Source organism: Amaranthus tricolor, chromosome 11 (genome assembly GCF_026212465.1).
Source record: "Amaranthus tricolor cultivar Red isolate AtriRed21 chromosome 11, ASM2621246v1, whole genome shotgun sequence".
In the NCBI taxonomy this organism is placed as follows: Eukaryota; Viridiplantae; Streptophyta; class Magnoliopsida; order Caryophyllales; family Amaranthaceae; genus Amaranthus; species Amaranthus tricolor.
This window is the reverse complement of record NC_080057.1, coordinates 14,242,669-14,269,892: the sequence shown is the minus strand read 5'-3', so window position 1 is coordinate 14,269,892 and position 27,224 is coordinate 14,242,669. Positions and strand designations below refer to the sequence as shown.

The window sequence follows — 27,224 nt, the reverse complement described above, 5'->3', positions numbered from 1 at the left end:
CTAGTTGAGAGGAACATTCATAGCTTTAAGGTTATGTCACTCTCGGGTGAGGCTAATCAATATGTGAATGATAAATCACCTCAAAATAGGGAAGTAGATAGACAACGCTACTTTAGTCCATCAATGACCAGCTCGTGAGCCCGATCCATTGACCATATAACAATATCAACATAATCATCAACCAAAAATCTTCTTCGATAATTATAAATTTCAAAACAACTTTGATAAAAATATTTCAAACAATAGTTTGGCCATACCCTCTTTATGGGACTGCTACTACTCACCTAGAACTTTGCTTTAACGAGTCGAGTCCAACCACAACTTTCAACTAGAAGAGATCCTTAGCGAAAACGTCTCCTAGAGCATAAAAAAATCACAACATCACACTAGAGTGTTCGACACAACTAATCTAACATATAACTTATTACATCTCCTCCTAAGACCATAGCTTAACTCAGATTCTATCCTAACATTACAAAATCATTACAAATTTATTCATATTTTAATCTAATTCTCCAATATGTGTTCAAGATTTTATTACCATGCTTTTGTTCAATTTCTCTTAAAGATTAATAACTTCCATTACTTCCTTAGTTTCCTTTGTATTTCCAACTACTACAAAAATATAGACAATTTAATTCATCATTTTTAATATTTCCAAGAATCACATAATTAAATCAAGAACCTCATATCCAATTTTATATATATATATATATATATATATATATATATATATATATATATATATATATATATATATATATATATATATATATATATATATATATATATATATATATATATATATATATATATATATATATATATATATATATATATATATATATGTTGGCCTCTTAAGGTTTTGATGATGACTTTACTTTTAAATAAACAAACATATTTTAGAGATTGTTTTGTAGGTATATATCCGATTTAATGTGAATCGTTGATGAAGCCTATGACTTGATTCGTAGAAGATGTACATGTCTCAAATATCCAAGAAGTTGGGAAATTGCTCTGGAAAACAGACTGTTGTTCCTAGAGTTAAAGTTCTGACGAATGTTGTAGATGGAGACAGTGCACTGTTCCTACGTAGCAGGTCTGAAGAATAGCATCGACTGAAAAATTGCGAATTAATTATTTTCTGTTTTTAAGTTGATGTAATGGTTTAGAATTAATTTAATTGCTTAAATTAATTAGTAAGTTAATTGGCAAATCTATTTTTAGGTTTTCTAAAAATAGCCCAAGACTTTTTCTTAATTAGATTTAGATCTCCTATTTTTTAGGATCTTATGTTTTAAACTCCTATGCTATTTTTAGCATAAGGAAACTGATTTTTCTTTGAGCAAATAACAGCCGGACACGCATAATTCCACCACCTTTTGTTTTGAGAACGTGGGGGTAGTATAGGTATGTGTGAGATAGTGGACGTTATGCTTATGGTAACTGCTGGCTGTTCCCTCTATAAATAGAAAGGACTTTGCTCGAATCAAAAATCAATCCTTTTAGGATTCAAGAGTGTCCATTAAAGGGAGATCATCTTAAGAAAAATATTTTCAGTTTTCCAATGCCAATTAATTTATTATATTTTTCTTAAGTAATTATTTTAATTCTTATCCTCTTCAGAAATGGCCTTGTAAAGGGTATTTGAGTGTTTTGTTGTAATTAGACTTATGGGAAGTCTAAGGGAATAGAGAATAGAATCGAGAGAAGAGAAAGAGAAGGAGAGAAGAGAAGAGAAGAGAAGAGAAGAGAAGTAGGCCTAAGTAGAGAAGCTTTGAGTAAAGCGTTTAGAGAATTGAGAAGCTTCAAGTGAAGCAAAACATTGTTATGTGTAATTGTAATTGATTGCCTTAACATAGTGAGAATTTTGAAATCCCGGGGGGTCCTGGTTTTTCCTTCTTATTAGGCCAAGAAGGTTTCCACGTAAAAATCCTTGTCTCCTTTATTATTTTTCTTTTCGTTTTTAAGTTTAAGTTTTGTCCTTTACTTAATATAATTCCGCAAAAATTAGAGGCAAAAATCTTAAACCTACTACACAACAATTCACCCCCCCCCCCTCTTGTTGCATTCGATCATCCATTAGTATTTCTACAATTGGTATCAGAGCCCTGTTCCTCATTTAATCAGGAAACCCTGAGAGCAGTATCCTGTTCCCTGGAAAGATGTTGAAGATGAACGAGCGCATGGAAGAGGTAATGTCTTCTATCTCACTCCCTAAACAATTGTCTAAACTCAGTAAGAATAAATTGATTAAATTGCTCTTGGAGACACATGAAAAATTAGAAAAACAGAATACCAAGTGTCTCCAAATCGAGAAAGACCTCAACTCAAACAAGGATCATATATCCTATCTAAATTCATTTAGAGTAGATGTACAAAACAGATTTTTTAATTTGCTAGATCAGAATGTTGTTTTAAAAGAGACAATTGAGAAATTGAAACAGGAATTTATCTTTCTTAATATTGAAATGAATCAAAATAGATTGTTAGGATTAAGTAAATATGCAAACAACATATCTACTCACATGGTTAGCACTGAATTTCAAAAGTTGAAATCAAAATTAGAATCCTATGAAATTGAAAATAAATATTTGAAAAATAAAATAAACTTAAGAGGAAAAGGGAAAATCAATGAAATTCCCAAATGGATTCTAAATGCTAAAACCAAAAGTAAAGAAGGTCTAGGCTATATGAGGAATGATAAAAAGAAAAAGTTCTATGTAGATCTCCCTAGTAGCAAAATATGTTCCTTCTGTGGTAAAAGTGGACACCTAAAACATCAATGTATAAAGAGGGAACATCATGTCAAAGCAAATAAAAATTATGTCGAACGAATATGGATTAAGAAATGTGATTCAAATATTGTCGACAAGGAACCCAAGGATGAATGGGTTCCTGCACCTAACCATTAGTTTCCTTTGCAGGTTCAAGTGAGGGGGAACAACTCATGGTATCTCGACAGTGGGTGTTCCAAGCATATGACGGGTGATAAATCTAAATTTCTCTCACTTGAAGCCTATGATGGGGGAACAGTAACCTTCGGTGACAACATGAAGGGTGAGATAATCGCCAAAGGAAAGGTTGGAAGGTCTAGTTCCCATGCCATTGATAATGTATTTTTAGTTGAGAATTTAAAACACAATTTGTTAAGTATTTCTCAATTTTGCGACAAAGGTAACTCTGTTAAGTTTACTTCTGAAAAATGCATAATTTCTAGGAACAGTACAGGAGACCCTGTGCTGGAGGGAATCAGAAAAGGGAACACCTATGTGGTGGACCTGGACACTGTTCCCAGAAACAGTCTAACGTGTTTAAGTGTTATTGAAGAAGACCCACTTCTTTGGCACAAGCGTCTAGGTCATGCTAGTTATTCATTGATTAACACCTTAAGATCAAAAGACCTAGTAAGAGGATTACCTGCAATAAAATTTCTTAAAAATGAAGTTTGTGATCCTTGTGCTAAAGGAAAACAAGTGCGGTCATCCTTTAAATCAAAGAACGTTGTGACTACCACTAGACCATTAGAATTAATTCATATGGATTTATGTGGACCAATGAGAACACAAAGCCGTAGTGGCAAAAAGTATGTGTTTGTTGTTGATTGATGATTATAGTAGATTCACGTGGACCTTATTTTTGGCAAGCAAAGATGAAGCTTTTGATGAGTTTGTTTCCTTTGCTAATAAAACACAAAAATCTACCAATAATCAAATTGTTCACATTAGGTCTGATCATGGGAAAGAATTTGAAAATTCAAACTTCATGAATTATTGCAATGAACATGGTATAAATCACAATTTTTCCGCACCTAGAACACCACAACAAAATGGTGTGGTAGAAAGGAAAAATAGGACCTTAGAAGAAATGGCTAGGACCATGTTGATTGCTAGTGGTCTACCTAGGAATTTTTGGGCAGAAGCCGTTAATAATGCATGCTATACATTGAATCGTGTACTAATTAGACCAATCACTTCAAAGACACCCTATGAATTGCTCAAAGGTGTTAAACCAAATATTTCCTATTTTCGTATATTTGGATGCAAATGTTTTGTTCATGTGAATGGAAAACGAAACATAGGTAAATTTGATGAAAGAAGTGATGAGGCAGTATTTCTAGGTTATTCATCACAAAGCAAAGCTTACAGAGTTTATAATAAGAGAACAATGTGTGTAGAGGAGTCAGTTCACATAATCTTTGATGAAACTAACTTTTCAACAAGTGAACAGGAAACAAGTAATATTAAAATAGGTCTTGCAAATTTGGAAGATGAAGATGAAGGAATCAAAGTGCAAGATCAAGGAACAGCAAGTGAACAGTCGATACAAGAAGAGGCAGAAGAAACTGATCAATTCCAGGAACTGCCAGTACAACAGGATCAGCAGACTGTTCCCAATCCAGCTGTTCCCACAGATGAGCAAAATGATCCAGTAGCTGAACAAAATGTCAATCAAGTTGCTGAACAAGAACATGCTACTGTTCCTTCAAGAGAATTTGTGCCTAAACCTTGGAAGTATAAAAGATATCATCCTCTTGATTCAATTGTAAGTGATATAAATAAGGGGACACAAACTAGATCTCAATTGAGAAACTTTTGTGCACACTTTGCGTTCCTATCATCACTTGAACCTAAAAATCACGAGGAAGCTTTAAAGGATTCCGATTGGATAGTTGCCATGCAAGATGAATTAAATGAGTTTGAAAGAAATAAAGTGTGGCACTTGGAACCCAAACCGAAAAACAAGAAAGTTATTGGTTTGAAATGGGTATTTCGGAACAAGCTTGATGAGCATGGAATAATTGTTAGAAATAAAGCTAGACTTGTGGTTAAAGGTTACAATCAACAAGAAGGTATTGATTATACCGAGACATTTGCTCCAGTAGCAAGGTTAGAGGCCATTAGAATTTTAATTTCTTTTGCTGCATTTATGAATTTTAAACTATATCAAATGGATGTGAAATGTGCTTTTTTGAATGGTTATCTTGATGAAGAAGTTTTTGTGGAACAACCCCCAGGTTTTGAAAATACCTCTTGTCCTAATCATGTCTACAAGCTTGACAAAGCCCTATATGGCTTGAAGCAAGCTCCTAGACAATGGTACGAAAGACTTTCAAAGTTTTTGATTCAAAATAACTTTGTAAGAGGAAAAATCGACAAAACCTTGTTCTTTAAGAATAAAGGTTCTAATATTTTGGTTGTTCAAATTTATGTTGATGATATTATTTTTAGTGCTACTAATGACTTGTTATGTAAAGAATTTGCTAACCTTATGGGTACAGAATTTGAAATGAGCATGATGGGAGAATTAAATTTCTTTCTTGGTTTGCAAATTAAACAAACTGAAAATGGTATTTTTATTCATCAACAAAAATATATCAAAGAACTTCTTAAGAAATATGGACTAAACAATGCTAAAACCAACCATACACCTATGGCTACCAATGTTAGACTAGATGAAGACCTAAATGGGACCAACGTAGATCAAACCATGTATAGAGGAATGATAGGTTCTTTATTGTATCTAACTGCAAGTAGACCTGATATTTCTTTCAGTGTTGGTTTATGTGCTAGATTTCAATCAAGTCCTAAAGAATCACATCTCACGGCAGTAAAGAGAATTTTGAGATATTTGAAGGGAACAGACGACTTGTCCCTATTTTATCCTAAATGTGATGTTTATGATTTAAAAGGTTTTAGTGATGCAGATTATGCAGGTGATCTTGTTAATAGAAAAAGTACATCAGGTATGGTACAATATCTTGGCTCATGTTTAGTTTCATGGAGTTCCAAGAAACAAAACACAGTTGCATTATCCACTGCAGAAGCTGAATACGTAGCAGCAGCAGCCTGCTGTTCCCAAATGCTTTGGATAAAACAGCAACTTAGAGATTTTGGTATTAAAGTTGAATACATTCCTATTTATTGTGATAATACTAGTGCCATATGTATATCTAAAGATCCAGTGCATCATTCACGTGCTAAACATATACACATTAGACATCATTTTCTAAAGGATAACGTAGAACACAAAAATATTGTATTGAAGCATGTTAACACAAATGAACAAGTTGCTGATATTCTGACCAAACCACTTCCTAGGGAACAATATGAAAAGATGAGATTGGAACTTGGTATGATCAAGCTCCACTAAAGTTAGTTGCATATATTTCCCATTGAAGCATCATGAAAATGAAGAGGTCAGGAATCAATCTCAAAATCTTGATTGAAAATCAATTATTGCATGGATCAGGTAAACACATAATAAAGTTTGTACTATGAATGTTCTTACGTTTGCATGTTGTTAATTCGAACAGACCAAAGCAATATGTTCATTATTTTCTCCATAATATTTCATAATATCATAATTCATTTTGTTCTTGAAAAATTATTTTATTTTATTTTGATTTCACATCTTTTTATATTATATCATCACATTGTTTGGAATTTGTACAGTCAACTTAAAATTAAAAATAATGGGAAATTTTTTAAAAAACACACAATCCTTCCATATCTAATGCATTGATGAAAAGGCTTTGATGAGATGGGACGTTTGGTAACCGTCAACTCTCTTTAAAAAGCCCTTACTACATCACAATTACTCAAACCGTCATCCTTCTCCTTCCTCACAAAAAGCCACAAGAAACCTCTGACAACATTCGACCAAAACGCAAATCATTCACACCAAAAAGTGAATCATCATCCCAAACTGCCAAACGTTTGAAGCAAGTTGACCCTAACTGTGCCGAGGAGGTTGCTAAGGAGATGTCTGTTGGATTTGGGGTCGACAAATACTGGTATGACTCTACTTACTTTCCACAACTTCATAACATTTTGAAATTTCAAGAATGGGAGGTTTTAATGACTGAATATAGTTGTAATTCCATCTTCCCAAACATCATGAGAGAGTTTATTTCAAAATTTTCAAATGACTGTGGTATGTGTTCCAGTGTGGTTAGGAACATTAAAATAGAGTTTAACAGCGCTTTGTTGGCAGAATGGTTTAAAATTTCGAATGTAGGGTTTGATACATACAGTATTGGTGCTAAGATAGTTTTCTCTGGGATAAATGAAAAAACAATCTTTAAGTTTTTAGGGGTTGAACAGAAAAGGGGTAAAATCAGTCACAATGTGTTGTCCCCATTGCATAAATTACTTTATAATGTAGCACGAACATTTATCTTGCCCCGAAACTCCAAGAGGAGTGAGGTGAGTCTGCGTGATGCAACTCTGATTTACTGCATGGACAATCAAATCAAAATCAATTTTCCATCTTTAATGATATCACATTTATCCGACTGTATAGAGAAAAAGAATGTTGTGGGGTATGGGGGGCTGTTAACTTGGATTTTTCGAAAATTTGAGGTTCCATTGGATGGGCTTGAGTTCCCAATGGGACCAAATATGAAGATTGGTGCACGTTGTTTGAAAAATTTGCATTTGAAAGTAACTGATGAGGGGGTATTAATAAACGAATTAGAAGAAGTAGTTTTGTTGGTTCTGATGATGAGGAAGTAGAAGAAGAAGAAGTGGTAGAAGAAGAGATTGAAAAAGAAGTAAAAATAAAGAAAGAAAAAGGAATTGAAAAAGAGAAAGAAAAAGAAAAGGAAGAAGAAGAAAAAGAAGAAGAAAAACAAGGGCATGTTCCCAATGAAACAGAAAATAAGGGGGAACAGGAAGAGGAGACAAAAATTGAGGGGGAACAAGGAGAAGCTTTAGGAGATTCTAGTGATGAGGAGATCGTAATTGCAAAGCTGAGGAAGGGTAAAGTCACTCAGAGGAAGAGTAGGAGGCTTGCTTCAAAAGGTAAGGCAGTAAAGGTTGATGATGTTACTTCAGAAACCATTCCTGAGCCTACATCATATGAACCTCCCTCTAACAAGCCAACCACTTCACCACCAACTCAAACCTTATCACCACCTCCATCACCCATTCACTTCACACCACCACCATTTCCATCCTCTCCTGGTGTTGGTTGTGCTGACCCTACTCCTACAGCATCTTCTGACTCCATTCTCTCCAAGCTCCTTGATCTACAGTCTCAATTCATTGCATTTCAGGATGAAACTCGTGTCTCGCTTGCTTCTAGTGTGGATCAGCTAAACCAAATGGAACAACGCCTTGGTGCCAAGCTGGACACAGTGGAGGTGCAGACTGAGTACATTGATGAAGAGACTGACCCTTGATCCCTCTACTCAAAAATTTAAAATTTGCTGGCTGTATTACTTATCAAACAATTTCTCTTTTTACTTTGTACCATCAGAGGTACATGGGTGTTGTAACTTTGAACAATTGCTACTTTTCTTTGTTTTTATTTTCTATGGTCTGTGAAAATTAACTCTATGCAGGTTTAATCATTGTTCATAGCACTTGCTTTTATAATTGTTGTTTGTTGTTTCATCACTAACAAATCTATATGGTTTGTGCTGAGATTTGATAACTCCCACTTCTTTTTGATTGATGACAAAAGGGGGAAGATTATGCACAAACTTAAGAGGAGAAGTGAATACACAGTTACATATCCTCGTTGATTTATATTGATTCTTATGGATATAATGTGTGCTTGCTGTGTTTATGCTAGTTAAGTGATCATCTGTGTTTGTTGAAGTCCTCATGAATATTTGATTCTGTGAAAATACTTAATAAGTTATGTTTATTATTATTATTAGGTTTATTATAGTTTTATTATGTTAGTTTTTATTTATTTTCGTTATGTTAGTTTTTATTTATTTTCGTTTAACTTAGTTTATTTCATTTAAGTTTTAAGTTAATTAATTTTGAAAACTTTTGAAAAATATTTGATATTTTAGAATAAACTGTTTGTTTATGAATACTTGGTAAATTATATTCTAACAAGTTGATTTGCTAAGTTAATTAGAGTTACTTTAATCTCTAGTATGCTCTATGAATTTTGTTTTACTCTATTTTACTTAAGTTTGTTTATAAAGTTTGCCATCATCAAAAAGGGGGAATTTGTTGGCCTCTTAAGGTTTTGATGATGACTTTACTTTTAAATAAACAAACATATTTTAGAGATTGTTTTGTAGGTATATATCCGATTTAATGTGAATCGTTGATGAAGCCTATGACTTGATTCGTGGAAGATGTACATGTCTCAAATATCCAAGAAGTTGGGAAATTGCTCTGGAAAACAGACTGCTGTTCCTAGAGTTAAAGTTCTGACGAATGTTGTAGATGGAGACAGTGCACTGTTCCTACGTAGCAGGTCTGAAGAATAGCATCGACTGAAAAATTGCGAATTAATTATTTTCTGTTTTTAAGTTGATGTAATGGTTTAGAATTAATTTAATTGCTTAAATTAATTAGTAAGTTAATTGGCAAATCTATTTTTAGGTTTTTTAAAAATAGCCCAAGACTTTTTCTTAATTAGATTTAGATCTCCTATTTTTTAGGATCTTATGTTTTAAACTCCTATGCTATTTTTAGCATAAGGAAACTGATTTTTCTTTGAGCAAATAACAGCCGGACACGCATAATTCCACCACCTTTTGTTTTGAGAACGTGGGGGTAGTGGAGGTATGTGTGAGATAGTGGACGTTATGCTTATGGTAACTGCTGGCTGTTCCCTCTATAAATAGAAAGGACTTTGCTCGAATCAAAAATCAATCCTTTTAGGATTCAAGAGTGTCCATTAAAGGGAGATCATCTTAAGAAAAATATTTTCAGTTTTCCAATGCCAATTAATTTATTATATTTTTCTTAAGTAATTATTTTAATTCTTATCCTCTTGAGAAATGGCCTTGTAAAGGGTATTTGAGTGTTTTGTTGTAATTAGACTTATGGGAAGTCTAAGGGAATAGAGAATAGAATCGAGAGAAGAGAAAGAGAAGGAGAGAAGAGAAGAGAAGAGAAGAGAAGAGAAGTAGGCCTAAGTAGAGAAGCTTTGAGTAAAGCGTTTAGAGAATTGAGAAGCTTCAAGTGAAGCAAAACATTGTTATGTGTAATTGTAATTGATTGCCTTAACATAGTGAGAATTTTGAAATCCCGGGGGGTCGTGGTTTTTCCTTCTTATTAGGCCAAGAAGGTTTCCACGTAAAAATCCTTGTCTCCTTTATTATTTTTCTTTTCGTTTTTAAGTTTAAGTTTTGTCCTTTACTTAATATAATTCCGCAAAAATTAGAGGCAAAAATCTTAAACCTACTACACAACAATTCACCCCCCCCCCCCCCCTCTTGTTGCATTCGATCATCCATTAGTATTTCTACAATATATATATATATATATATATATATATATATATATATATATATATATATATATATATATATATATATATATATATATATATATATATATATATATATATATATATATATATATATATATATATATATATATATATATATATATATATGCTATATGCTGCGGTTCTTTCAAAACCACAGCATATAGTGTATTTTTTATTTAAAAAAAAAAACTATATGCTGAGGTTTTGGGAGAACCGCAGCATATAGTCTTACACTATATTCTGCGGTTCCTATAAAACCGCAGCATATAGTGCACTTCTATGCAGCAGCTTTAAACCGCAGCATTTAAAATAGGTCATCTGCTACTATCACTAATGCTTGGGGTCTAAATCGCAGCATAATATGGCCAAAAAACCGCAGCAAACAAGATTTTTTCCACTAGTGGAAGAAGGTAGTAGAAATGTTATATTTGCTTCGGCAAAAACATTTTTAAAATACCTTACAACCATAACAAATAATTTGAAAAGGTTTTAGAAAAACAGAATTTTTAATTGTGTGACAAAAGAGGAGGTCAAGCAAAGGATTACTTTATGTTCAAAGGCCTAAGCTGGAGTAGGTTCTAGTGTCTTAGGTGAATCATTAACAGCTCTTGAAGGATCTTCAATCTCCTCATTAATACCAAACCTTTCTTCCTTTTTTTTCCTTTATTTTAATAAACCGCTCATTCAAATAACGGTTTACATTGATTTCCACCATGAAACCGCCACTTGAAATGGCAACTTAGTAATAATATTTTTAAAAATATTTAAAAGAACCGCCATTTTAAGTACCGGTTTAGCCTGTGTATATTTTTTAAATACTGCTTCACAGCCCAACTCCATCCTCTCTTGCTGTTCGACATCATTCGAGTCAAAAATAAATTTCACTGTAACAAACTCAAAATTGTTAATTATAATCTTCCGATTAATTATTCTGAATTTTCAATTCAAATCTCTAATCCTTTGGTTATCCATTTCAAACCATCTTTAATTCCTAAACGTTTTCCGATTTTGTAATTCCTTTCAAATATTAAACTTAAAAAAATGTTATTTTATTTAAAATATTTTTATAAGCACTAAAATATTATTTTATTATTTTATAGTACGAAAAGTAAAATTTTGTTATTATATTCACGGTTTTGTAAAACGTTACGTTTTAACTTTCTTCCTTAAACGAACATTACTACTTATTATTTTAACCTTAAAACTTTGATTTAATTATTTTTTATATAAAAATGAGTCGTATTTTTATTATTAACTTTAAGTATAGTTTAAGCAAAATTTTCTAAGCAAACTACATATTTTCATTATCAAATTTACCCATTACTTTAAAGTATATTTACTTGTACATATTAGAACAAAAATTTGATGAACCAAAATTCTTTCTATAGTAACCCATGATGTTCATCACTTACACAAGTTATTACCATTTCCTTACACAAGCTAACCTTCTTCTACACTCCAAACTCATACATATTCACTTACACACTCTAAATCACTTACACAAGCTAACCTTCTTCTATACTCCTAAAATACTTTTTATACAATGTAATGAACTACAAAGTTGTCCTAACCCATTATAAATACCCCCCCTTATCCATGAGATCACTTACACCACCATCATCAAATCTTTCTAACATTAATTCTTATATTTTCACTTCATTTAAATCTTATATCTTAATACCTTTATTATTAGTTGAAGAAATTCAAGACGATGGAGCTTAGAACACTCTTTATTTAGCTAAATCATCATTATCATTATGGAGCATTATTGGGTTATTACTTTGGGTACTTAATGTGTTATTATTTTTGGAGTTTGGATTTAATTATTTTGGGATCTTATAAGATCATCATTATTTTGGGAGTTTGGATTAATTATCTTTGAAGCATTATTATTTATCTTGGAAGGTCTTATTTCTTACTATTATTTTCCTAATTAGTACTAAGTACTAATCGTTGGTGTTAGTATGGTATAACTTCTTACCCTACTCTTTTTGTGGAATTTTACATTATATTTACTTTATAATATGCAAAGTATGAAATATGTTAATATATTTTAGTAGGAAGTTTAATGAAATTATGATCAAGATTATATTAAGTATGTGTATTCTAAAAGTATTTTTAGTATGTTAATTTAATAATCTTTGAACAAGTTTAGGAAGATGGGTGCAAAATTATATTCTAGTGATATTAAGCATGATTTATGTTATAAACTAGTGCTAGTATGTTTATGAGTTAAGGGTTACATTAGGAATGTTATTATTTATTTTATGTTAGAATAATTTTTATTAAAATATTTATGTTAGCCTTCAAACTAGTTTATAAGGTAGTAAGTTATTTTATGAACGTATTTTACTAAGTATGATTATATTAAGAATATTGTTATTATACTTTATTTTGAGATTTAAGTTTATCCTTAAAGTTATAGTAAATTTCTATGTTATTGCGTATAGTTTTTATTTTTGTAAGTGGTATGTTAATTATTTAAATCTAGGATTTAGTATGATAACTTAAATTAAGTCGTTTTTTTTATGTGAAAAGGGCCTAAACACTCATAGGCCATTCGACCATTATTATATAATAAAAAAAAAGAGTTTGATTTACTATTTTAAATTATTGCAACTATTTTTGTGATAATAATAGGATAACAATTTAAAAAGATATTTTTGAGAAATTTTTATAAGTTATTAAATGTTGAAGTGTTTTTCTTGAATACATGAAATTTCATAATAAAAGTAACTTTTAAGCACTATTTAGTACAAAATATTTTATTTGCTAACTATTTGACCAAAATTTATGTAAAATGATTGAAAGCTGATAGGAGGTAGAATACTCTCTAGAGGGGGGGTGAATAGAAAGTATGAGCGTTTAAAATTTTTGTCTAGAAAAATATCTCAAGAGATTGAGTGACCTTTCAAAATTGTTTTCTGAGACAGTTTTAGGTCGATTTGCAAAACTATAACGGGTGTGCGGAAAATAAACTTAAAGAATAACACACGATATGTTAACGAGGTTCGGTTCTAAACAACCTACTCCTTGCCTTTGGTTTCTCTCCGTATGAATTCAATGCCTTTTATTAATGGACTTTAAGACAAACTAGAAGATCTCACTATCTTCTCTCACCACGTTCTTGCCCTTGAAGAAATGTCTTACAAGTCCCTTTAATAAAAGAAAATCTCAATTTCACAATAGAGATTACAAGTTGAACACTTTGAAAAGTATTCTAAGTTGGGCGTATTAAACTATGAAATAATCTAACTCTTTTTAACACTTAAGCCTATTATAAATTGTAAGAGCTAGATGAACTAAGAATTACAACTCTTTTAAAAACTTAGAGAATACTAGATCTTAAGTCAAGAGAGAAAATTGTAAGAAGAGGTGCATCCTTAATTCTGAAATGAAGCCTTATATACATAGATGTTACGCCTCAACATATCCTTGAAGAGCAAAAAAGCTTCATCTGTTAATTTTGTTGATCTGGATATTCTATGCCAGTCTTCAAGACCTTGAGCTTTATCTCAAACTGACGTTGCACTGACAGCTCATCTATTTTTGTCATTGTGTGCTATAATTTGTTTTTAATAACCAGTGTTGTGCTACCACGTTAGAACTCATACAAGTTAATGAAAACTCAGCAAAAACCAAATAAAATAACGTGTAGAATTATATTCAAAATTATTCCTATTTTAAGCATTAATTTAAATTGTCATTTTCTATTTTTAGTATCAATTTAAAATATCTCCTTATTTATAGGAAACTCTTTAATTAGCTTAACAACACATTTTAAACTCAAATCTTAATGTGTACTAATAATAACAAAACATGATCATCCAGATATTTTAAGCACATATTTTAAATTCAAATAAAATATTTAAACGTTGATAACAAACGTATAAACAAACTTAATTTCAATATTTTAACCTATTGAAATAATTCAAAATTAATTTTAATGAACCTTAACCTATTAAAATATTTCAAAGTTAATTTTAATAAACCTTGACCTATTAAAATATTTCAAAGATAATTTTAATAAACCTTGACCTATTATTTCAAAGATAATTACGAAACTAACCTTATTATAAACATAATCACCTTCAAGACATTGAAACTAATTTCAAGACTTAAAAATTCAACCTTAAGGTAAGCTTAAGTTATTTGATTTCAAGACATAATCACGAAACTTGAATTTTAATTAGAATATTTGATTTTTTTTTAAAGAGAATAAAGTTTTATTTATTGTAAAGTTGAAAAAGTTAATTTTGGGAACTTATTTAAAGAGAGATAGATTTTAGTAGCTACTTGTGAAAAATATTAATTTGGAGATTATTGATAGATTATTAAGTTATTAGTGTGAATTTAGCAAACTATTAAAAATAAAGTTTTAAATAAAAAATTTAATGTGTAAAAATTTAATAACGAATGTATAAAGACATAAAAGTTAATTTTACGTTATGATTTAGTATTTTATTAAATAAAAGAGGTAATCACCTAAGTTGATCAAAGTCAAAGTCAATGTCAAATTGTAGTAATAAAAAAGTGATGTACTTGTGTGAATGAATATTGATTGAATGACGCTGATAGTAAGGTAATGTCGTACTTTGAGCTGGATAGAAAGTTATGCTCGGCATTAAGCGCTGACCGATTCAATCGACTGTCATCTGTATCATGGATGGCAGCATTTTGCAGGATTTAGTTCAGGTTCCGATCAAGACGCAGCAATTACTATTTACCGAGAATTTAGCTGCTTTTTGTATCTTTATGTGACTTAATGATGATGTATTTTTTCCCATTTTTAGCAAATAATTTTTCTTATCAAATGTAATATTTACTTTTGTTTTAAACAGTTTCAGTTTTTATGATTTAAAGTTTTTAATAGTTCGGCATTTTGAGACTTCCGCAATATTCTTGTATTAAACATTATTATTAAATGTTAATTATGTATCGAGATTGCGCCCCTGTTACATTCACTCTCAATCTCAATCACTCACATACTTACTTATATACTCACCCAATTGCTTCTAATCATCTACATTTTAATTATTAGTTCTTGATTACTTCTCCATTTCTTCATCAATTAAAGGTAAACATTAACCCTAATTCGTTTTTCAATTTTGCAATTTCATTTTTATGATTATGATTGTGCTTGTTGTTTTGTAATGAATTATTAGTTTTGGCATTATGCTAATTTACTTGGTTTAAGCTTAGTTTTATACCTTTAGAGTTCAATTACATTATGTAGTTTGTTGCACATAAAGTGTTTGTTGAAATGCTTGAATGAGAAGTTTATCACTTTGTTGGGTTAATTTAATGTCTCTAGTATATATTTATGTTATTAGTTTTGTTGTAATTGATTTGACTCATCCTATTAGAGTTGTTATACTTCAAGTAATTCAATCAATAATACACATTGATACTTCACATATTCATGCTTGTATAAAAAAAAAAGTGTGTGTTGTATCATATTAGTAACATGCTTGTGTGTGCAGTCATTATCCCGTTATTGTTTATTGGGGTGGGAAAATCAGTCATAAGGGAGTTGATATGGTGTATAATGGAGGATTGAATGCAGTTATGTTTATCCATCGTCAACATACGACTTTTGAGGTGTTTCTCAGCAAAGTGTATGATGTTATTGGTTGTGATCGCAACTCTTATGAATTAAAAATGGATATGAAATATCCGGTTATTGGGAAAAATGTGTTAGTCCCGGTTAAGAATGATGAAAGCATAAGTGGTCTTGCTTATGCGGCATAACAAGCCTTTGGAACGGCAATGGAGATTTATGTCGAAATGGTTGCAAACTTGGGTAATGGGAGGGAAATCATGACTACCATGGAACTTCCAGAATCAGGTCCTAGTGTGTACCATGAAACGTTTATAGACATGTTAACAAACCCAAATGAAGTGAATGAGCATATTTTGATGAGTTTACTTCTCCAGCTCAAGTGGGTAATATTAATGCCAATGAGGTTGACTCTCTAGACCAGGAGGATGAGCATATTGATTCTGATCCAGAAGAGGAAGATGAAAAAAAGAGAAGCTCTAGATGCGGCGATTAGGGATGGTGCTCCATCTCAAGACTGGCTTCGATAATTAATGTGTACATATTCAACTTATGTATTATTTTGGATGGTCGTTATGTAATATATATATATATATATATATATATATATATATATATATATATATATATATATATATATATATATATATATATATATATATATATATATATATATATATATATATATATATATATATATATATATATATATATATATATGCATTATTTTCATAATTAATGTGTACATTTGTCCTTTTTTTATTTGAAGCAACTGTGGATGAGGTCTTTTGAGTATTGGAGGTGCTTGTTGGTTCATTTGTTATGTAATATGGAGTGTTCAATTATTTTAATGCAGGTTGTGAAACGTTTAATGTACACAAGTTTGATGTAAGTTGGAAAAATCCTGCAGACAAAACCACCATTCAAAGTGGCGGTTTATATGTAAATTTTCCAATCAAAACCACCATTTAATGTGGCGATTTAGGTAAAATACAGGTCCAAGGTGAACCGCCATTAAGAGTAGCGGTTTAGTATTGTAGCTCCAAGGGCAAACCGCCACTTAAACTAGCAGTTTGGTATTTTCAAAAACTAATAAAAAACCTCAAGCATTAAACCGCTTATTGGAAAGGCGTTTTATATTAAACCCTAAACCGCTTCCTAGAATAGCGGTTTTAGTTGACTACATTTAAAAAAAAAAAAAAAAAGAGAGGCCATCCTACGTGGACTGTATTCAGGGAATTGATTTTCCCTTCGATGCACCATGGGAATTGTTTTTATATAAATCGCAATAATAAGGGAAAATATTCATTGTTTGCTCAATCTTTATTTTAGATAGTATTCTACGTATGTTAAGTTTCGCAACCCCGTATATTAAATCTTAGGTCCACCACTAAATTGTCTCACATGTATATGCTTAGTGTGAGAGTGTTATACCAAATTCTATGTAATGGGAATACATGTGTTGCCACATTTAATGGGAACAATTTTGTAGCTTAAACCAAGGTCTTTTAGTTATTGTAGCCATACAATTTGATAGTTGAAAGTGCAACTGAAAGTTTTTTCTTAGATTAGCAAGAGATTAAGAATGATCCAAGAAATTGACATATCCCAGTGGTACTTTTTCTATCTACTTTGTAAGCCGTAAAATCTGAATCGGAAATCCAACAAACGAGAAATTATTATTATATTGCGATACCATATACCAAGCTCTTTTGTCCCATTCAAGTATATAAAGATTCTCTTCACGGCGGTGAGATGAGAGTCTTTAGAATTAGCTTGAAACCTAGCACATATAGCAACACTTATCATGATATTATCAATCACACCTTGATATAGTTTTTGGATAGAATCGTAGAAAAGGTCTATTACACATTTTTCTTGATTATACCTTCTTTTTCTTGTTTTATTTGTAGTTCAAGGAAAAATGTTAATTCTTTCATCATGCTCAATTCAAATTCTTTTCTCATCAACTTAGCCTTACGAAAAAAATCCTTCATAGCACCTAATAAAACACCATCAAAAATCCGTAGTAGCACCTAAAGAATTAATTGTGAATTACAACCTTCAAGTTTAGGGCTTTTACGAATTATAGCCTCAATAATTTTTTTTCTGAAGAATTATAGTCATTTATGCTGGTCATAGGCCATGTAGGTTGGTCAACGGTCACTTGGCTTGAATGGTAGTCATTTTGATACTTTCGAGGCTGTAATTCGCAAGAAAAAAACATGAAGGCTGTAATTCGCAAAAGCCTAGACTTTAAGGCTGTAATTCGCACTTGATTCAGTTAAAAAAATAAAAATGTTTGTAAGTCTTTTATACCAAGCGTAAGAATTTGTCTTAGACCATAAACGGTTATATCTAAACTAAAAAGTGGTTAGGAAATTCTTCATTTTCATAATCGTAAGGTTGATTTAGTTACACCTCTTCATTTAGATAACTATTTAAGAATGCACAATTATTATCGTTTGATGCCTAATGACCTGAGCAAGGGTTGATGATGTTGTGATCGAAATTAAAATCAAAGGTTGTTGAGTTTATCTGAATTGAAATCGACGCCAAGTTTTCTAAGAATCTTTTTATAGGATTTAATTTATCATAATTATTTTCTTCAAACGTTCAAAGTTATTTCTTGGGGGCTTTGTACAAGGTTTGTGATCTTGAATTCTGAAATGTCAAGGGATAAATTTTATGGAGAGAAAAAAAGCATTTTCCCTTAAAAATTTCAAAAAATTAATTGCACTTTATTCAGCTTTTTTTTGTACTCTTAATAATACTTCCTCTATTTCATTATACTTACTATATCTGATTTTAACGCAATTTAACGCAATTTAAAATTATAAAAAAATTAATATTATGAAAGTTACAATTAGTGATTAGACGATTCAAAAAAAAGTTCGGACAAAATAATTCGGTTACATGATTAAATAAATATCAAAATTCTAAGTGAGTTTTGAACATTTTTAAGTCCATACTCCATACCGATGTTTGGCAGGTGGGATTATGAGATGTAGAGGTGTTCATTCGGGTCATCGGGTCGGTTTCGGACTATTATTTAATAATGCATCATGTTGCTAATTTTGATAATTGATTAAATATTAAAACTTGATAATCGAAACTCGATTTGTTGGAATGAATAAGAATAATCTAAACTATCTCATAGGCTATTAGAATATACATTACTCTATTACACTAATAATCGATTGTTTTTCTAAGTTTGATAATTGAAACTTATTATATATAATAAAGTGAATTAGATTAATCAAGTAATCATAACCATTTTATATGATATTATGTATTTATACTTATTAGTGACCTTGAATACTTTAAAATAATAAATCTATTACACTAATAGTTGATCGTATTTAATTTAAAACTTAATAATGTTCGGAACTAGACCTATTGGAGTGAATGAAACTAATACAAACTATCTTATAGAGTTATAGTTACAGTTACAGTTACAGATTATCATTGACAGTTAACTCAATGCTATTACTTATTAGTTATTACTTAATACTAATATTGAATACTCTAAAGTAATTTATAGGCTATTAATAATCGATCGTAATTCACTTGTTGTAATTCGATCTATTAAAGACTTATAGTAAATGAAACTAGTACTCCACCTTTTTTGTTACTTTGAATTAAATAGCCTAAACTATGAAATTTTACCAAATTCAATAATAAAAATATTTAATATTTGATATAAAATATTTATATTACTCAAATAAATTATTTTAGATTAAGATAACTAATTGTCCAATTTGATGAATATATTACTCAATTGATACATTACTTGCACAAAATGTTATTGGTTATTTGGATAGCACACGGATAAGGTGTTTTAGCCGTTGGATTATAATGCTAATATCAGATCAGCGGTCAACAACGTGCCACGTCACCGTCATTTGATAAAAAAGGATTTTGGTTCCTTTCTTCATCCTGTAACAGCAACATTCCCAAATCCCGCTCCAATAAACCCTAATTCAACTCTCTCTTCTTCATCCTCTCACTGAAACCGGCGGCCCTCTTACAATCTCATTTGTTCTCCTCCAATCCGGCCGGTAGAACACGTTCATCTCCGGCAGACATTTTTGGTGAACCTCCATCATCAGGTCCAATAGATTCAGAAGCTAGTAATCATGAATCCGCAAGTTCAGAAACTCAACTTTCATCCTCTCCTCAAGAATCTGAACAATTATGTAAATTAACACACATCGGTAAACAAGGCGAGGCACAGATGGTGGATGTCTCTCTAAAGGAATCCACCAAGAGAACTACCATTGCTAGCTGCAAAGTGTTATTGGGAAAGACGGTGTTTGATTTGGTCTCAGCAAATCAGTTAGCCAAGGGAGATGTTCTTGGTGTGGCAAAAATTGCAGGATTAATTGGGGCAAAGCAGACAAGCAACCTCATCCCTCTTTGCCATAACATTAACCTGTCACTTTTTGTGGTGCTTCTATAGAAAGTTTGGTCTTTCGATTTGTTGTTGTGCGCCTTCTTTCACCTCCTATTCTTTGTCATCATTGAGAAAATATTGAACAAAGAATAAATCGAGTTACTGGAGAATATTGTCTTTCTTAGTTCAACTTTTTACAATTATGTTTATCTTTTCTTATAGTACTTCTCTGTTGTTTGGTGGAAAATTTTGATGTAAATGTTAGGACAATCGTACGATAAGGCTAAATTGATGCAGAGGTATCCCATTTTAAGTTTTTGCTACATAGTTTTGTATTAATTTGTTTTTCTGAAGTTCGTAGCAGTGGCGCACCAGACAGTATCATTGGTATAAGAGACTTGATTGTAAGATTGTAACTGCTGATGTTTACCTTCAATATGAGAAAAGGTGAGATGCTCCCGCAATGCTTGGCGGTCCATAGGGGCCAAGGATGTTGAGACTACAGAAAATGTTCAGCTACGTAAGCTTTACAATGTTTCTCCACCCTTGTTTTCTTTGATTGTATCAGGAGATGTCGTTATGCCAACGCTCATTGTCATATATACTCTTTATTTACATTAAATTTCTTTGGGATTTAGTGATGGTTTCTGCACACCTTTTTCCGTCCAGCGGATCTCCACACCTAATTCATGCAGCTTGCTTATACCTTCTTCAAGTTCTCCCGTAGTACCACCATTTGCGCACACACTAGCTTCTACCAAGCTTTCTGTCATCTCTGCTCTTTTGATCTCCTCTCTCGAATTAATAATTTGCCTCTAAATTAATGACTTAACTCTAGCCACTTACCCTCATAACCTATTATTAGAAGTTGGATGAACTCACGAGATTATTAATTAATATGCTTGTATATTTGTATGATTAATGTGTTTTGCATCTTCAATAAGAAAATATCAAAGCATATATAGAAGTTGAAGATTTGATAACCACATTTTACTAACTTCTTGTAAGAACAAGTCTTCAAAAAAGTGGAGTTTTGTTAGTAAAAATGGAAGATAATTATTTTAAATAAATGTTATAAAATATAATTTTTTTCAAGATGAATTGATTCTCTCTTCTCCTTAATTGTAGGGATTATCTATATGATACTCTGATTTGAGAAAAAAAAGGTTTAAACTAACAAAACTTAGCTTTTCGCAAATTCTCCATTAAGACGGTATCGATAGTTTTAAATTGAGCTAAATAGCTCAACTAATTAATCAAAACATTTACTTTTGTACTTCAAATTCTCACTTTAAGTTGTTTAATATTTAATACGTCATTTTGTAAGTTAAAATTAACATTTTGGATATTCAAACACCCATTTCGTTGTTCAAAAAACCATATGTTACATTCAAAAAACTTGATATTTGTACATGTTAATTTGATGGATGTATAATATTTATATATTTATATTTGGTGGATGTATAATTAGAAAACTGAAATTGGACCTAATTTGCTAAAATTAGGTGAAAAATTGATTCGGATTTGTAACAGTTCGATTAACAATCGGTTCGGGTTGGTATCAGTTCGGGTTAAAAACATTTCGATTAATAATCGATTCGGGTTAAAAACAATTCAATCTTAATCGATTTTAGTCAGGTTGCATTCGGTTACGTGCATAATTCGAGTCGGATTTGACTCGGGTCGATCACTGTTCAGTTCGGGTAACATCGGTTAAGGTTTATATGTCGATTATAAAATTCGATTGCAGTTCGAGTTCGATTTTGCCCTTTTCGGTTATCAAACGGTTCGAGTGAAGTATCGGTTCGGGTAATTCCGGTTCGGTAAACCTAAAAAACTTACATTTTTTCGGGTCGAATAATTTTCGATTCCGGGTCGGATTTTCGGGTCGGGTTTGTTTTGAACAGCTTTAATGAGATGAAATGGAAATTTAATACCCAAATTTAATAAACTTAACTTCCATGTCGATAGGTGAGATTGGAATTAGAGATGGGAATTGGGAATGAGATTATGAGTCAAATATCAAGGGGGCAAATATTAGAGAGGAATCGAGTTATTGTTAGAAAAGATTTTTATACCCTTTATTCCAAAAGATTTTTTTATATTAATAGGGTAAAAAATGTAAATTCATATTTTAGTTTTTTATATATCTACAATTCTTACCTCATTTCCATTAATATACCAAATAAGGAAATAAAAGTATATTATACTCTCTCCGAACCCATTTTCTTATTCGACAAAGTCTTTTTAATTGTCTCATTTTTATTTTTGTCAATCTTTTTTTACCTAAATATCCTTAATTCACACAAGTAATTACGAATATACCCCTATATACCTTACTTATTCAACTACCCTTCACTACTTACCCTTTTTAATGGACCTCACACCATCCTTAATAATTGCGCCCAAGCAAATGGGACCTCTAAATTAATTCACAATGAGTATAAATTTTCAACCATAAAATCTCAATCCCAATCCCAATCCCATATTCATATCCCTAAATTCCCATTCTAATCTACCAAACGCCCCCTAATTTCAACCTACTCAAATCAAGGACCGAGAGAACTTTTCTCGTCAATTGTGAGTCGATTCCATAATTGGTTTTTTTCCATACACTTCCCTACTGGTAGGCATTTAGCAAGAATATCAGCAACCTGAACTGAGAAATATAACAAAAGATAGAACCATTACTGCAAATCCCCAAGAAATCACAATTGTTGTGGGGTGTATCAATACAGCTTACCGAAATCAAGTTTCCTACAACCGGAAGTTGAGTTTACACTTACAAACCAATGCTAAGCAAAGTTCTAACATTTTTAAGTTGATAAATTTTGGTTCTTGAGCAAAAGCTAATATCATTCATACTGCTGATCTTCATCCTCTTCATATTCGTCTTCTTCGTCAGCTGTTGCATCCTGATACTGCTGATACTCTGCAACCAAATCATTCATGTTGCTCTCGGCCTCTGTGAACTCCATCTCATCCATTCCTTCCCCAGTATACCAATGCAAGAAAGCCTTCCTCCTAAACATGGCAGTAAACTGCTCACTTACTCTCCTAAACATCTCTTGAATGGATGTTGAGTTACCAATAAAGGTGGAAGACATCTTCAAACCAACTGGAGGGATATCACAAACTGTGGATTTCACATTGTTGGGAATCCACTCAACAAAGTAAGATGAGTTCTTATTCTGCACATTCAGCATCTGCTCATCGACTTCCTTTGTGCTCATCTTTCCTCTATAGATTGCAGAGGCTGTCAAGTAACGGCCATGTCGAGGGTCAGCTGCACACATCATGTTCTTGGCATCCCACATTTGCTGAGTTAGCTCAGGGACTGTCAAGGAGCGGTATTGCTGAGAGCCATGAGAAGTTAGAGGCGCAAAACCGACCATGAAGAAATGAAGCCGAGGGAATGGGATGAGATTGACTGCCAATTTTCTAAGGTCAGAGTTCAGTTGACCTGGGAACCTCAAACAGCAAGTTACTCCGGACATGGTAGCTGATATCAAATGGTTCAAATCGCCAACTGCAGTATCCAACAAACTTTCATAAGAATTCATATTTTCAACAATTTCTGTCAAATTCAAGCAATAATCAAGACCTAAAGCTTAAATTTAACCAAACTCTCAAATGAAAATATTGAAGTTAAAACAAATATTGAAATTGGATAAGAGAACATTTGAGTTTCAAGTGCCAAAATGATGAAAGTTTAAGGAATTATATCAATATAGACCTTAAATGCATTCACATAACAATCCCAAAATCAGAAAGCCACAAAGTAACATGGAACTCTGCAACAGGTGAAGGATTAGAATTCAAAAAAGTCTAAACACAGAATTTAGAACAGCAGTAAACAAAAATGTAGCCCTAAAACAACTATTTAATTAAATATGATTTCACATAAGCAGAAGAATTGAAAACATATCTAAACAACCGTGGAATTAGAATGCAAAGACTTTAACACCGGATTCAGAAACTTACAGCTTGGAGTAGTAAGCTTCAAAGTTCTGAAGCAAATGTCATACAAAGCTTCATTATCAAGAACCATACATTCATCAGCATTTTCAACAAGTTGATGCACAGACAATGTAGCGTTGTAAGGCTCAACCACAGTATCTGAAACCTTCGGTGAAGGGAAAACCGAAAATGTCATCATCATTCGATCTGGGTACTCCTCTCGTATCTTTGAAATCAGCAAAGTTCCCATTCCAGATCCTGTTCCTCCTCCCAATGAATGACAAACTTGAAACCCTGTAAAAAAAACATTCACCAAAAACAAATCAACACCCAGCACAAAAATTGCTTCTTCCATACAACTCATTTTAATCCAACCATTCTATTTTGCAGGTCAGGCTTAACCTCTACAGAAAACTACTAAAGTAAGAAGTTGGATATAATTAAAAATTAGAAAAGATAATAATTTGAAAATGCAAATTAACATTTGAGACAAATCAAATACTCCTAAGATCAAAAAAATTTAAAAATAAAACTAGTTTGCGAATTGATTTATATCACGCAAATATGTTGGTTGAATTTTAACAGAAATGGTACAATAAAAAATAACCAATTTTAGAAACTAAAATATCTAAAATATACATAGAAGCATTTCGTCAAATACCTTGCATACAATCACAATTCTCAGCTTCTTTTCGAACAACATCTAGAACCGAATCAATCAACTCAGCACCTTCGGTATAATGACCTTTAGCCCAATTATTTCCTGCCCCAGATTGTCCAAAAACAAAGTTATCCGGGCGAAAAATCTGGCCATAAGGGCCGGCCCGAATACTGTCCATGGTACCCGGTTCAAGGTCCATAAGAACAGCTCGAGGAACAAATCTACCACTTCCAGCTTCATTATAATAAACATTAATCCTTTCTAACTGAAGATCTGTATCACCTTGGTATTTTCCAGTGACATCAACACCATGTTCAGCACAAACAACCTCCCAGAATTTAGCCCCGATTTGGTTCCCACATTGACCACCTTGAATATGAAGGATTTCACGCATTTTGAATTACTTTAGTTGATTTGGAAAGCGGAAAGAGAGATAAAGGGTTTGAGAGGAAGGGAAGGAATTAGGGATTTGAAAGTGGGGAAAAGTAAAGGAGGAAGAGGAAAGTTATATAGGGAGGAGAGAGAGATAGAGAGAAACGGCTAGTTTAAATTTGGGGATACTACGGATTTTAGGGTTTTTAAATTTGAATTTCAAGGGTAGAAACGACTCTGTCAAAATTTTAGATTTCGAGCAACGGTGAGGATCGATTTGAGTGAAAGTTTATCTAAAAAATGAAAAAAAAAAAACAGCTGGCCAACGGTAGGGTAAATACGACCTCGGTTGGTCCGCTCCATTATCATAAATCTTTTTTTTCTTTTTCTTAATGAAGATTTTTGAACATAAGATGAAAATTACAGAAATATGTATGTTGAGGTGGATGTGTAGACACACATTGATGAATCAAATTAGGAATTAATAGTTTAGGCACAAACTAGGGGTAGCCCCTATTTCTAGAAAAATGCACGAAAATAGATTGAAATGATTTAGACATGTGCAAAGAAAGATTTTCAACGCCCCTGTGAGGAGGGCAGAAAGCATTATAGTCTAAGTTGCACTAAAACGGGCACGGACACGGACACGGGCACGACACGGGTACGGGAAAACGCCAACTTAAAAATGGCGGACACGGGGACACGAAAATGGTAATATAATAAATATATCAAATTAAAGATAATTTTACAATCTTTCATTTGATATATGTAAATAAACACTTTAAAAATATAAAACTCACATAAAATGCAAATAAGTACCAAATAAACAACATGAGTAATTAAAAATAATCATACAAACCAAATAAAAAAAAACCAAATAAATAGGTAAATTTAAGATTGTTATGAATGTACTCCACAATTTATCCTCCATTTTACTCCATTTACACTATCCTTACTCCCGATAACTTAACCCACTCATCTTCTTCAAACCCTCAACAAATTTTTACCCCAATTTGTTTTTCCTCTTTTGATCTAATTTCTTCTCAATGGGAATCGCTCCCTCCTCCTCCGCCACCCCTCTCACTCTTACTCTGCCATCCGCCATTTATTTCGAGAGACCTTCCTGTTCAGTCTGTAGCAGTGGGTGATAAACTAGCAGTAGTTGCGGGTACGACGCAACATCTAGCACCCGCTTTACCGAAACCCTTGGTATTCGACCCATCTACACGGGTCTGGACTTATTGCCCATCCATCTCAGTTCCCAGAAGATGGTGTGCAACCAGATCACTTAACGTATCCTTATACATAGCAAGTGGAGTCGGGTCTCATTTCTCGACGGACACAACAAGATCCGTTGAAAAATGGAACCCATCAGCGAATAATCGGGTTCAACAGTAGGAAAAACGTGGGGCACATGTCCCTTCCGTGTCCTTGCCGTGTCCGCCGTGTGTCCTTGCCGTGTCCACGTTTTGAAAAAATATTAAAATATTGGATACTTCATTTGGCGTGTCGGACACGGATTTTCGCGTGTCCGTGTCCGACACGTGTCCAACACGCGACATGCAGGTCCAGGGGCGTGTCCGTGTTTTCTAGATTATAGTAGAGGGTAAGAGGAGTCGATGAAGACCCAGGAGAACTTGGGATGAGCAAATAAAAGTTGACTTGCATGAGTTAAAGCTCTCTGAGGATCTAATTAGGGATAGGAGTAGTTGGAGGCGCCATATCCATGTTTTAGACTACTGATGTCCTCTTAAATTACCTTTTGGTGTTCTTATCCTCTTGCTTCTCTCGTTTCTTTTATTATTAGTTTTTTTTTTTTCTTTTATTTTATGGTTCTACTTATTTATTTTATTTATAGGCTTTTAATTTATCTTTCCTGTGTAGTTACGTCTCTTTATATTTCTCAAGCCGAGGGATTTCTTTCGCCGTGCTCTCCTTTACGGGTATGAGTTGCCACCGTCCTTCCCTCCCCAGACCCTATCCATAGTTTTTCTATGAGCGGGATACACTAGGTGGGATGATGATGA

The 27,224-nt window shown here is 32.4% G+C and overlaps 2 protein-coding genes across 2 annotated transcripts; one reads left to right on the top strand and one right to left on the bottom strand.

Moving 5' to 3' along the window:
- Positions 1-16,017: 16,017 nt before the first annotated feature.
- LOC130826527 (cyclic pyranopterin monophosphate synthase, mitochondrial-like) lies at positions 16,018-20,270 on the top strand. The gene is made up of 2 exons (XM_057692109.1): positions 16,018-16,190; positions 19,874-20,270. The coding sequence occupies exons 1-2, from the start codon at positions 16,018-16,020 to the stop codon at positions 20,268-20,270; spliced, it is 570 nt and encodes a 189-aa protein (XP_057548092.1).
- A 2,594-nt stretch (positions 20,271-22,864) lies between these two features.
- On the bottom strand, positions 22,865-25,376 carry LOC130826800 (tubulin beta chain-like). The gene is made up of 3 exons (XM_057692391.1): positions 24,826-25,376; positions 24,189-24,458; positions 22,865-23,733 (listed from the first exon to the last, which is right to left on the bottom strand). Exons 1-3 carry the CDS (start codon positions 25,217-25,219, stop codon positions 23,060-23,062), a joined length of 1,338 nt encoding a protein of 445 aa, XP_057548374.1. The 5' UTR covers positions 25,220-25,376; the 3' UTR covers positions 22,865-23,059.
- Between the last annotated feature and the right edge of the window lie 1,848 nt (positions 25,377-27,224).